This window comes from Microtus pennsylvanicus, chromosome 20 (assembly GCF_037038515.1).
Source record: "Microtus pennsylvanicus isolate mMicPen1 chromosome 20, mMicPen1.hap1, whole genome shotgun sequence".
Taxonomy (NCBI): domain Eukaryota; kingdom Metazoa; phylum Chordata; class Mammalia; order Rodentia; family Cricetidae; genus Microtus; species Microtus pennsylvanicus.
The window spans coordinates 20,120,754-20,134,717 of NC_134598.1; the positions used below are offsets into that span (position 1 = coordinate 20,120,754).

The 13,964-nt window shown below is 39.3% G+C and overlaps 1 protein-coding gene across 2 annotated transcripts in view; it reads left to right on the plus strand.

Moving 5' to 3' along the window:
- Nucleotides 1-13,964, plus strand: part of Ptprq (protein tyrosine phosphatase receptor type Q) — a 176,388-nt gene that overhangs the window by 20,268 nt on the left and 142,156 nt on the right. The window contains exons 10-14 of one of the 2 annotated variants that reach the window (XM_075954552.1): nt 6,239-6,419; nt 7,794-7,955; nt 8,058-8,237; nt 8,833-8,940; nt 9,182-9,463. In XM_075954552.1, coding sequence (XP_075810667.1) covers nt 6,239-6,419; nt 7,794-7,955; nt 8,058-8,237; nt 8,833-8,940; nt 9,182-9,463 — 913 coding nt within the window. Of the gene's footprint in view, nt 1-6,238; nt 6,420-7,790; nt 7,956-8,057; nt 8,238-8,832; nt 8,941-9,181; nt 9,464-13,964 lie in introns of both variants that reach the window. The other variant, XM_075954553.1, reaches the window with a different exon arrangement.

Genomic DNA, 13,964 nt, shown 5'->3' on the forward strand with positions numbered 1-13,964 from the left:
AAGTGGTAGGAATAAATCCTAATGTCCCTGCCAGTGGCCCGTCAGTCTGCCCCAGCCATACAACTGCCACCCAGATTCAGAGGATCTAGTTTGGTCCCCTGCTGGTTCCTTCCCTGTCTTGCTGGAGTTGGTGAGCTCCCATTAGCTCACATAAACTGTTTCAGTGGGTGTCCCCATCATGGTTATGATCTCTTTGCTCATATTCTTACTCCTTGCCCTCTCCAGCTGGACTTTGGGAGCTCAGCTCAGTGGTCTGCTGCTAGTCTCTGCCTTTGTCTTCAACAGTTGCTGGATAAAGGTTCTATGATGACATTTAAGATATTCATCAATCTAGCCAGGTGCTGGTGGCACACACCTTTAATTCCAGCACTCAGGAGGCAGAGACAAGCAGATCTCTGAGTTCAAGGCCAGCCTGGTCTACAAGAGTTAGTTCCAGGACAGATTCCAAAGCTACAGAGAAACCATGTCTCTAAAAAGCCCTCATCTTAAGGGGGAGAGGCAGGGAGGGGATCAGATGAAAATGTAGAGCTCAATAAAAATCAATAAAAGAAAAGAAAAGAAAGCCCCCATCTCCATGCTCCCAGTTTTGTCAGGCAGTCTTGTCTATTTCCCATATGCAAGTAGATTTATATATGTTTTTCTTAGGGTTCAGCTTCTTACTTAGCTTCTCTCGGGTCATGGACTACAGGCTCATTATCCTTTGCTTTATAGCTAGTATCCACTTATTAGTGAGTACATACTGTGTTCATCCTTCTGGGCATGGGTTACCAAATGAGATACTTTAATTCTTCAGCTGTTTGGGGCTGAAATATTTGGTTGGTGATGTTTACTAAGGCTCCCTGCTCCCTGCTCTCCTTTTAGACTTGTATTTCTGATAGTGACCTTTGGGGATTTGAAACCACGAAAATACAATATAACCTACCCTGTTATCACTAGTCTTACTAATTTGATCACATGACAATAGAAGGGAGCTGAAATTTCACTAGAGTGACCAAGTGACATCTCGTGGGCAGAAATGTTCAGCATTTTATTTGCCTTATGGTATCTTAAGATGCTATTCTGAATATTAATACAATTAATACATAAGGCTTTAACTTTTTATTGTGGATGGACAGTTTTTTTATGCAACAGCTTCCCTTTCTCATTAGTTCTGGTTTCCAGATCATTTCTACTGAGTCCCTCTCCTTTGTACATTTTGTAGTATGACAGTGATCCTTTCCCCTAACTCAGCATAGTGTTCTATAGTGAGTTATGCTAGATCCATGCCGAGCAGAACTAATTTCTCCATTAGTGTGAATTTCTCCTATTAAAAGAAAGATTAAAATTAAATTTTTGTAAACTTTATTCTTTTGGGACTGAAGCCTGAAGATCATTGTTGTCATCCCTCTATGAAATGATATCTAGTTGAAAATCATATTTTGATATTGCCAGAGGCAATTTTATCTAGCAGTCATCAACTTGGCTGGTAGCATCATAGACTTCAGAGATCAATATTGATGGTTTTTTCACCCTACACCTTTCTCAAGTACATCAATGTCTTCGCCTGGTGAACAAGAGGAAAGATCCTGGTTAGTTTATCCAGAGGAGGCTGAGTAGGTAGGAATGCCTTAGCGAGAGTATATTGAACACAGATGGAACAAAACCTGACTAAAGCCTGAAACATTTGCTCACTCAGGTAATGCCCAGAGTCAGCATCCTTTAGGATGCTTTCAAACATGTTAACTATAAACTTCCCTTTTACTCCTTGTTTCTGAGAGCAATACAAATGATATATTGACATAGGAGTATCTTTTAAGGATAAGTCAGACATCCCATGAATTCAATTAAGCAGAACTCCACTGAGTCTGAGCTGATAGAAATCCCACTTGTTGCAATGAAGGTTACTACATGTAAAATCAAGTTGGTTTATTCAGGTGGATTAGGAATTTAACTCTGCAGACTTCTAGCTCTTTCACATAAATTCCAAGGATTCCTCTGTAACATATGCTAGGCCTTTCATGTTGATGAATTGTGACATTCCCTAATTCAGTGGTTTTCAACTAGGAGCAACTTTGCTTTTTTTTTTTTAATGTAGGGTAACCTCTAAAGACATTGTCTTTATGACAACTGGAGATATACTTTTAAGGGATATGGGCCAGGGATGCTAGTACGCATCCTGTAGTGCTCAGGATGGTAAGACCAGTAACAAATTTACTTAATGTGGAAAGTCAACAAGTCAATAGCTATCACGTCCAGTCATTTGCACTCAGTAGGTGTCAAAATTGTCAGCCTTGCAGTGGGCTTTCCTTTATCAGTCTAGTTCCTTTAGTTCTACCTCTTTCCCTCGGCCTCTTGACGTTCTTTTTAAAGTTAAACCCATATAGTCATATTTTGCCATTAAAATCCATTCTTTTCTCACTGGACAAGCCTAACAACTAACCTAATGCCAGTTTGAAAGAGACAATATACGAGAACTATTCTCAGCATGGGACAATCCATGATCATCTGCAATACTCTGGCTTGATAGGAAACTAGAGTTCAATTCATTGCCCTGGTTTGAGATGGGCACTTTTCCAATGAAAATTAGAATTGGGGTGAGATTCGGAGTCAAAGGCATTCAAGTCAACTCTGATGTCAAAATGGCAGTTTGTCAACAGGTCTGTTCAACTCAGTTAATTGTCGGAATGCTATGGCTGCCTCGCCAAGATTTATTTGACATGTGGTTGAAACTATCGAGAGATTTTAATGCAAAAATCACTGCTTAAGGAGAAGCTCCTTGTGCTACCTCATGATGTCATCCTCAGAGCTTTGTATATGGGAGATTTTCAAAGAGCAAGTGATTGATAGTGGGAGCAGCTGTGTGGTTCCAGCAGCGCCTATTGGCTGGAATACCAGAGTGTTTCTGAATTATATCTTTGTGATTCATGTCCTTCCCCATTTCCCTATGGAGTCAGAGCTCAAATGAGTTGTAAGAAGATAGAAAAGCTTTACTTTGTCCTACTGCAGATTCTCTTTCCTAGGTTCTTTATACTATTATGAATGATGGCCTTCCGGGCATCCTCTATCTTTTCCCAAAATGTGTGTGTGTGTGTGTGTGTGTGTGTGTGTGTGTCTGTGTGTGTGTGCATGTGCATATGTGTGTGTGAGAATGTATGCACATGCCACATGTGAGTCTTCCCATGTGTGCTCACTTAAAGGCTTGTATTGGGATGTATTTTCCTATTGCTTCATTTAGTTCTAAAAACACTTTTATTAATTCTTAGATATTTTCAATGTGTTTTGATCATATTCACCCCAATTCCTTCTCTTTATTCCTCCAAGTTTCACCCCCACCTCCCTACCACGCCCAATGTCATGTCTATAATTTAATTATTTATATTTAATAACCCATTGATTCCAGTTTGTGCTGTCCATATATTTCAGATGGAACGACATCTACTGGATTGTTGTCGACCTACCAGGGGTCCAATCCTTAAATTGTCTCTCTCCTGTTAGAGCCATCACTCTGGTTTTTGAGACATGGTCTCTCCCAGAACCAGAACTCATAATTTTGGCCATGATGGCTGGTCAGTAGACATACTACATCCACCTGACTATTACGATTTTTATGTTTAGCATGTGCACATGAGAATGCATGCTCTCATGTGTATGGGAGCATGTTTATGTTCACAAGCTTGTTGAGGTCCAAGGTTGATGGGTGGTATTCCCCTCAATAACTTTCACTCTTTTAGTTGAGATAGGATCTTTTTAAAAGAGCCCAGTGCCTGCTCAGATTGCTGGTCTACGGAGGCAGCTTGTCATGAGGACTTCCTTTCTCAGCCTTCTGAGTGCTGAGTCTGCAAGCGGGCTACCATGCTGCCTGGCATTTGTGCAGCTGCTGGAGGGATCTGAACTCAGGTTCTCAAGATTATGCAGTAAGCATTTGTAGGCAGAAACTGCTCGTTAGTTTCCCGGGAACCCAGACCCAAAATAATCACGCAGAAACTATATTAATTACAATAATGTTTGGCCAATAGCTTAAGCATATTTTCAGCTAGCTTTTTCATCTTAAATTAACCCATCTCTACCACAAGGCTCGTGGTTTACCAGCAAGGTTCTGGGGGCATGTCTCTCTTCTTTGGCAGCTACATGGCGTCTCCCAGACTCTCTCTTCATCTCTGTTTGGATTTTCCACCCAGCTTTACTCTGTTAAGCCACTGGCTGAAAGTAGCTTCTTTATTAACCAACAGTAAAAAAACATATTCCTAGCATACAGAGGGGAACCCCACATCAAGGATTTCACTGCTTTGGTCATCTTCCTAGCTTCTGGGTGATTTTATTTTAGTAATGTTATTTTGGAGTCTAGGAGTTTTCTTAAATCATTTCCCCATTTTTTTTAATCTCATAGAAAAAATGGCATTTAAATAACATGTTTTGTAGATATTTCAATTAATTGAACTATTTTAAGAATTTTTCACCTTCTGAGGTTTTTCTCTTGAGCATCTATTATTACTATAACTTTGAAAACACTGAACATATCAGTGCTAACAAGGATAGGAATGTCTAGTATTAGCTCCAGCAGTAATGACAACCCAAAAGTATGTAAGGTAACTATGAATTAGGTGTCCCAGAACATAGGAATAATCAGAACATACATAATTAATTATTAATTTAAAAAGTATCAGAGTGTTTAGTTTGTAAGAAACAGAATAGATTCTTTTAAAGGGAGTTTTAGAAGTGGGATTGGAAGCAAAGGAGACATTTTTTTTTCTCTCTGTATGGTAAGACTCCATCAACCCACTACCTACATTCAGCAGCTAGCATAGTTCTGAATGCTCACTCCCTCAGCTGGCTCCCATTGTTGCAGTAATGGATGGACTTAAAAACGAACTCCAGACTTTCTAACAGTCTTGCTCGCTATGGATCTTTCGAGACTCGGCATTTTCATCCATTTAATTATCGCATGGTTGTAACTAGGAAAACTCCTTATATTGTCTTGGCATCATTTAATCTACATTACAATCCATTGTTTCTGTTTATCTTAAATGCCTATGTTGACCAGTATGCTCAGATTAGAATCCAAAGTCCACATGTTGCTATGATTCATAACCTCCTTGCAAGAATACATTTTAAATTAGTGGTTAATGTTCATTTCAAAGTAAACATTCTATCCATGCATTTGACTAGAACCTTTTATCCATTCTACTGTGGTTAGTTATAGTGGTTTGGGAACCACAAAGGAAGTGACATCCCTGTCCCCACCTTCACTACATACATCTGTTATCTGCTTCTGATCTTTTCACTTCAGTGTCTGTTACCATGATAGATTTGACATATATGGATTACCCTGTAGAATATAAGAACAAGGACTGTTGAAATAAGAGCGGCGGGGCTGGGCTGCACTACCCGGTTAGCTTTACCCGAAATAATTACATGGAAACTGTATTCTTTTAAACACCGCTTGGCCCATTATATCTAGCCTTTTCTCAGCTAACTCTCGCACCTGGACTAGCCCATTTCTAATAATCTATGTAGCCCAAGAGCTGGCTTACCAGGAATGATCTTAGCCTGCATCTGCCTGGAGTGAGAGAATCATGGCGACTCACTGACTCAGTTTCTTTCTCCCAGCCTTCTGTTCTGTTTTCTCCGTCCACCTATGTTTTAACCTATGAGGGCCAAGCAGTTTCTTTATTGCTTAACCAATGACCTTCCTCCATCAAAGGACAGTTACTGGAAATATATCTTAGAACCATGGTCAGGTGTGCTGTGAACACTGCTTCAAACCTATGCATTAGGTTTGAAGTTCCTATTTGTCTGTAATTCATATGATTAAAGAGAGATTCTAAAATCACTAGTATTGATAGTAAGCAGACATCCAATCACTCATAAGTAGTATACAAATGAGGATGCTTAGATAAGGAAAAAAACACATTTAATAATATGCTCAAAATACTATTTGTAGATGAGAAGTTAAATTATTTATGTTACAAAACCTTAGCATGGAAATATCTAATTATACCATGCAGAAAAACAACACATGTTTGAAACTTATACCTCCTTTCCTCCCAAAATACAGTATCAATCTAATAACAACTAGAGTGATCATATTATGTTACCATGGTGCAGGGATTTAGTTGAGAACAAACTCTTGGAAAGTAAAGAACACAATACTTATAGAAACATTATTTTCTTTCAAGATGCATAATTCCAAAGTGACCAAATTTTATGTCATGAAGCATTGAGTTCTCATTGTTTGTAAATGCCGACTTTTTAATTGCAGTATATAAACAACCCCGTGTCTCCAGAGATGATGAACCTAGTGGAACCAATGATAGGATTTTACGAGGGTTCTGCCGAGATGTCTTCAGACCTGCACTCTTTAGCTTCATTCATATATAACAGCCCCCCATACAGTGACTTTCCTGGCAGGATGAGAGCTGAAGACCAGAGTTCACCAGTTGGTAGGTAAAACTTTAATTCGCTCTGAAGCCATTGAAACCAATAGCGAACAGAGGTATGAACCTGAGCTTAGAGTTCAACCATGTTATTAATGGTCCATGGATTGGAGTCAGATATTTCTTTTTAACTGTCGGATAGCCTCACGAAACAAATGGAGATGCCACCCAAGTAGTGCCTGGCCCTCTCTAACCCATTTGACCTTCTTCCTAGAGAAAGTAGCACCCCAGAGTCTCGAGCCAAGCTGCATAGACAATCAGTTATTACAGTTGCCAAAGCAGGTGTGATGGGGAGGGATTAATATATCTTCAAATCATTTACAGGCTCCACATTCTCTGCAGCTTTTGACAAATAGGTTTTCAAATGTCACTAAAGGCAAATAGGTCAGAAAGTTACAACTCCAGTGCACGGTGTGATAAACAGGTGTAGGTGTCCCTGGGATGTGGTGATGTCATTACCGTACACACTTGCTCTTTGGGGGTCAGGGAGGCTTATTGTTTCTAAAAGGAGAGTGTGATATATGGCAAATTGAAGGTACGTGATTAGATAACGCAGGACCACCCTGCTTCTTATGTTTTTATAAAATTTTAGGTAGGAATAGTGTGCTATTTCACTGCCGTTTCTATGATCTGGTATTTGCCTCATTCCAAAACGAAAGGTTTTTTTTGGCCTTCCATTTATGACAGAATTTGTAAAAGAAAATAACATTTCAATCAATACGTCTTTCTTTTATGGATTTATGTTTCTTGTGCAGAGCCAATTGGGGCAATACTAAGAACTAAAAGACTCACAGGTTCTAGTATAGCTGTTTCCTTATATATATTTCAAATTTAGTAGTTCCTAATTAAAAATACATATGCAAAACTTAAAAATAAACATCTTAGACGTTTTTGTAGGCACATGCATGTTTCAGTTAAGTGTTAAGCAAGAATGCTTGCTGTAAGCAATTACTGGGACTAGCAAGTGCATGATGAATTTTGAATCCGAATAAAACTTCCATTTCTTGAAGTCTACAATTAAAGTTTAGTGTTGATTTATCATGTTACCTTCTTATATTACTTCCTAGTGTTTGCTTTCAGGAACGAAAACCTCAGCCAGTCTTTCCTGGAAAGTTATATATTTTTTTCTTAAAACACTGCTATCATGTTCTAAAACATTATACAGCAACTTACAAGTCTATATGATGAATACAGGATTTTTATAGATATTGGAGAGTCTTTAGAATTCATAAAATGTTTACATTTATTATGTATTGTTTGTCTACTGTTCTCTATATGAGAGGGTATGAGGATATTAATATGTCTTATTAGGTTTCATTGAGAAAAATAATTTTGATTGTAGATCCCAATGTCTTTTTTTTTCTTGTTTATGTCAAGTAGTCACCACCAAGAATCAGTACATAACCGACATCACCGCTGAACAGCTGTCTTATGTTATCAGGAGGCTTGTACCATACACCGAGCACACGATTAGTGTATCTGCTTTCACCATCATGGGCGAAGGACCACCAACAGTTATCACGGTTAGGACACGTGAACAAGGTATAAACACCTTTCCTTTGAAACAAATACTTGCAAATATTATTTGCGTTAATAATTCTTTGACTTCTTCATTCCTATTAACTGTTCATTCTTCTTTTCAAGTGCCAAGCTCCATCCAAACTATAAACTATAAAAACATTAGTTCTTCATCTATCTTGCTGTATTGGGATCCTCCAGAATACCCCAATGGGAAAATCACTCATTATACAATCTATGCCATGGAACTGGATACACACAGAGCTTTCCAGATGACTACTGTAGATACCAGCTTTCTCATCACAGGTAGAAGGAAACGTCGTGTTTCTTTTGGCACTCCTCCTCCTCCTCTGATAGAAATGTGCACTAATATGCCTCTTCAATGCTGCAGTATGCATTCCAGATTCTGTTGACGTGTGCTTCTTGGGATATCTTAGAAACATTTATGGCAATAATGATCCAACCTATTTCTTCAACTACATCTACCCACAAAATATAAAAAAGGGTATCATCACCACTTTCACAGAAATACACATAACCTAAGAAATATTGCACTTAGGGTATGGAAATAATTCATTACTGAGGACTTGAACAAATGGACTCACATGAAAATAAGCCAAAACAACTCAGTTGACAGGGGGTGTTTGACAATTATCCTTGCTGTATGCCAAAAATTCTTTTTCCCCCAGCTTTAAGTTACTGCCTTAACATTACAGGAAAGATCTCTGATATCGTCTGCACGGAAAACCTTGAAGCCCAAGGAATTTGGGGACAAGGAGTATATGGAAGCTGACTGAGAGAAATAGTCTTTCTAATAAATAATTCACATTAGCCCCATGGTAAAGGACACTAAAAGTAATATATTTTGAAGGTTTTAAATAATTATTCTTCTGTCCTTTAGGGTTAAAGAAATATACAAGATACAAAATGAGAGTGGCTGCCTCAACTCAGGTTGGGGAAGGTTCTTTGTCAGAAGAAAATGACATCTTTGTAAGAACTCCAGAAGATGGTAATAATATAGAGTGTATTTTTAATTAAGAAAGGAAGGAAGGAATGAACAAAGGGAAGAAGGGAGGGAAGAAGAAAGGAAGGAAGGAGGGAGGGAGGGAAGGAGAAGGGAAAGGAAGGGAAGGGAAGGAAAGGGTATTATTCTCTTGAATAATAAACCTCTACCTCATGGAAAATTCAGTGTCTAAAACAATAAGGATGAAAAATTACATGTTTTAACCCTTTTGTTCTATCCCTCCCAGTGCCTGAATCCTCACCTCAAGAGGTCAAAGTAACCGATGTGTCTCCCAGTGAAATGAGATTGAACTGGTCTCCACCTGAAAAACCTAACGGGATTATTATTGCCTATGAGGTGCTTTACCGAGATGCAGACAGTTTGTTTGTCAAGAACAGCTCCACAACAAACATAGTTTTAAGTGACCTAAAACCTTACACCCTCTATAATATTTCTGTCCGGTCATATACCAGACTTGGCCATGGCAATCAATCATCCTCATCCCTCTCTGTGCGGACGTCAGAGACTGGTAAGTGTTTTGTTTGCTTGCTTAATAATTAATTCTCACTTATGTAGTAAACACAGCTCTCAATTTCCTTGCTGTCTGTATTTTTATGAGCTAAAAGTTCTCATTGTTATATTTTGTATTAAAGAAATTTATTCATTTTTTTCTGGAAAAAATGTAGGGAAACGTCTTAGCTGTTTTAAAATTTATAAGCTAATTTTCTATATAAATGATCTTTTAATAAAAATCAGTGAATTGTTTAAACAAAAGGCAATTAGAAAATACCAAAGACTCAACCATGTTTCTACAGACTTTAGGCTGAGTAGCTTCTTGCTTTCACCTTAGATAAACTCAGTGGCACACTCAGGAGACTAGATTTCTGTATTCTAAGAGGGATATAAAGGTAGCAATGTAAAGGTGGTGCACAAATCTTATGACAAGACAGTTCTTAGGGAGCAGGCTAAGTTCAGCCTGTGTTTTAATAATGAGAGTAGAAAGGGAAGAAGGATTCTGTAGAGGGTGGCGAATAGGCAGGCAGAGGTGTGTGTGTGTGTGTGTGTGTGTGTGTGTGTGTGTGTGTGTGTGTGTGGCGGGGTAAAGGGATATCCCAGCTAACCAAAATAACACAAGCAAAAAGTCATTTGTATCTCAGTTTCAGCGGCGCATGAGCAATTAGCACAAAATAAATATTTTGCCTGATAATCTTGGTTTATTGTTTCTGTTGTGATATGGACACATATTTACACGATTACTACTAGGGCAAGTCTGCAATGTAGGCTAAGTGAGATCTTATTGGAAAGTTACTGCGTCATCTACGTGTTTCAATCAATAAACTTATACTGACTGGCTTCTGTCTGACCTTCATAAAGCTCTCATTTGGGAGGTCACAAAGAGCCAAATACTGGCAAACCCATTTAGGTTAGCAAGATACAAATGTGAAGTTTTGTCCTTGGTTTTGAAGATCTAAAAATCTGGCATGACAGTATACCCACACTGAGCGTGATCTCTTGAGGTTGTTTCACAGATTCAATATAATGAGATATCACAACCTTGTGGATACCACTGGAGAAGTGAGAGTGACGAAGCAGTCCTTTGTAGCATCAAGAACTGTCACACCCTTGAACAAAACATCATTGATATCAAATTACATATTGCCATGAATATTGAATATTGAATTCCCTTTATGAATATTGAGGCTAGAAGCAGACTTTTCTTTAGAAGGACAATTGTTTCTTTGGGACTCAATTTATTTACGTTGAGCCAAATATTCTTTTCTGAATGCCCGTTATGCGTCACAGTTTCTGCTCATGGCCTTCAAGAAAGTTATCATTTTAATTCTAGAGTAGAGTGCAGCACTCTGTTATTGATTTTCATCATGAAGAACTGGGGCTCCCAGAGGGTAATTTGTTCGGCAAACGAATACAATGTTCCATGACCTAATTTGCATATAGCAAGGTAGAAGGAAATGGTTGCCCTTCCTTCCAAGGTTCATATTAATTGGTGGAAATTTAATTGCTTAAGGCTAACCAGCTGGCAAGTGATGAAGCATCAAGAACTTGGAATTGAAGCCAACCCCATTAGTCATATAAAGCCCATTTTGCTCTCAAAGTACACGCTGGAAAAGAAATTATAAAATATACGGAGTATCTCTCAGTTCACAGTGGTGGTTGCCTATCTGAGCTTCACATGGCACTAGGAAGAAAAATGATAAAGTTTCATTCTATTGTGATTTTTGAATAAGTGGGATGCTTATAAGATATTTGACTTCTTATGTGGCATACCAAGGACACCACAGTTTAATGATGATTTATAAAAATGTTTCCTGAACATTGCAGACATGTGACATTTTACTTTATATTGGTAAAAGGACACTGATTTCCTTTTCATTATTTGTCTTGTGAGCTTATTTGTAATGCAAAAAGAAGTGAATATTAGAATTTAACTTGAGATGTAATTTCAAATGAGAATTTTAGTTCCAGGCACTATATAAGAAAACATGTTGAACTTTTATAGACAAAGTGAGGTAGGACTATTTTAATAAAATGACCAATAAATCACAGCAGATGAGGCAAAGCTCAGGCTTGATGGTAGGCTCTCCTGGGTCCCATTTCAGGGTTCATTTATTAGGCTCCCATTCGAGCTATGAAACAACAACGTGGATGGGAAACCTACCCCTGAGCTTCCTGGCACACCTGTTCTGGTGGGTCACACAGGACTGGCTTGACAGTCTGCTGAGAAGCAGAAGGCCTATTCATGGAGGATCGTGTTTAATGCTGGAGAGGCCCACTTCCCCTGTGGAAGTAGTCTCAAGGCCTCTTGCACAGTCTCCACATGTATAGAAGAAGGCAGCAGCGGTGTTGACTCTGGTGAGATTTCCTGGCTCCTGTTGAGCTGCTAATTTGGCTCCTTTGGCAGAAGGAAAAGTGTAGGGATAAGTCCCGCCCCTTAGGGGGCGTGTTCGCCTCGGGCTAATGTCTGCCTATAAATTGGGCGAGCGTGCTCCGAGCTCTCTTCTGCTTTCCTGGTCTCCGCGGGAACGGTGGTTCTGTAAGTCTATCTCTACATTAAAACTATATATATATTTTTACAAACTGTCTGCGTTCGTTTACGCCGCTACATTTTGGCGCCCAACGTGGGGCTCGAACCCACGACCCTGAGATTAAGAGTCTCATGCTCTACCGACAGCTCTACCTGCCTTTCCAGTAATAACAACAGAGAAGGTGGTTGGTTCCAGAAACCCTAGGGTCATCAAGGAGGATACATGGGAGCCTGTCCGTATGAATGACCTCAAGGAAATTAAACAGGCTGTCATGACTTTTGGGATGCAAGCCTCTTTTGTTAAAGAGATGCTAAGATCTTGGGCCACGACAAACAGAGCAACCCCCTTGGACTGGCTCCAGCTGAGCTCTGCAGTACTTGAGAGTGGACCGCAATTGAAATGGCAATGCTTATTCAGGCAAGAGGCTAGACTCTTAGAACAGCAGGAAAAAGCAAAGGGAATTGACATTTCCCTAGATAAATTTCTAGGTGAAGGGCTCTTTTCCGACCCTCAGGAACAAGCTAATTTGGATGAAAACACACTCTCCATGTGTACTACAGCAGCCTTAAGGGCTTGGGACAGGGTACAAGACCCAGGACAGAGAATGGAATCATTTGTCAGAGTTAAACAGGGTCAGAGAGAACCCTTTAGTGACTTTTTACAAAGATTAACTAAGGCTGTACAAATAGGGATATCTGACCCAGAAGCAAGACGTATAATGATTGAGTCTTTGGCTTATGAAAATGCAAATGTGGAATGCAAAAGGATTTTGGGGCCTTTAAAGCTCAGATCAGCTCCTTTGGAAGAATGGGTCTTGCATACACTCAATGTTGATACATTTGATTATGGCACTGAAGCATGGGTAGAAGAAGCAATTTCCAATGGTAAAAGGAGACACCAGAATACCAAATGTTTTAATTGTGGCAAAATGGGTCATATGAAAAGGAATTGTAGACAACGGATTTTCAGAAATAATAATAATAATAATGCATCTTTCAGAAATAATAATAATAATGCATCTTCTAGAAATAACAGAAATAGGAGGACTCAGCCTTCAGGTTTATGTAGAAGATGTGGAAAAGGCAGACATTGGACGAATGAATGCAGGTCTACAAGAGATAGACAAGGCAACCTGATACAGTCGGGAAACGTGAGAGGGGGGGCCTCACAGGCCCCCATGGCAAACATGGTTCAGTCATATCCAGTTTCTGCAGAGAACGTGCCTCATCGGGACAATTAGGAAGCCCCATGCCTACTGTTACAAGCAATAATGATCAGAAAGATAAGTTACGTGTGTTTTGGCAAACTTCTATAAATGATCAAAGACCTAAACTGAGAGTGTGTGTAAATGGCATTTTTATTACTGGCCTGCTGGACACAGGTGCTGATGTAAGTATCATTACCCCAGAATCTTGGCATCCGTATTGGCCTCTTCAGAATGTAAATGTTCAGCTCCTGGGAATTGGAACCCTATCTCGAGTAAGGCAGAGCACGAGATGGGTTGAATGTATAGGGCCAGAGGGACAAATAGGAAAATTAAAGCCATATGTAGCCAATATCGCAATGAATTTATGGGGTCGTGACCTATTACAACAATGGAATACCGAAATTAACATTCCTGCTACTTCTAGAGCCTATAGTTCTGAGAATAATATTAAAAGATATTACAAACGGAGAAAACCGGCCATTCGGGCTGTACAAGAACAAGCAATTGATGTCCCTTCAGAGATACCAACAGCCTTGCCTCTAAAATGGTTGACTGAGAAACCAATATGGACAAAGCAATGGCCTTTAGCTGAGGAAAAGTTACAGGCTTTAAAACAGCTGGTACAAGAACAATTAGATGCTGGACATATAGAAGAATCTACCAGCCCTTGGAATTCTCCTGTATTTGTGGTTAAGAAAAAATCAGGTAAATGGAGAATGGTGACAGATCTCAGGGCCATCAACAAGGTTATTCAACCTATGGGCCCTCTGCAATCTGGA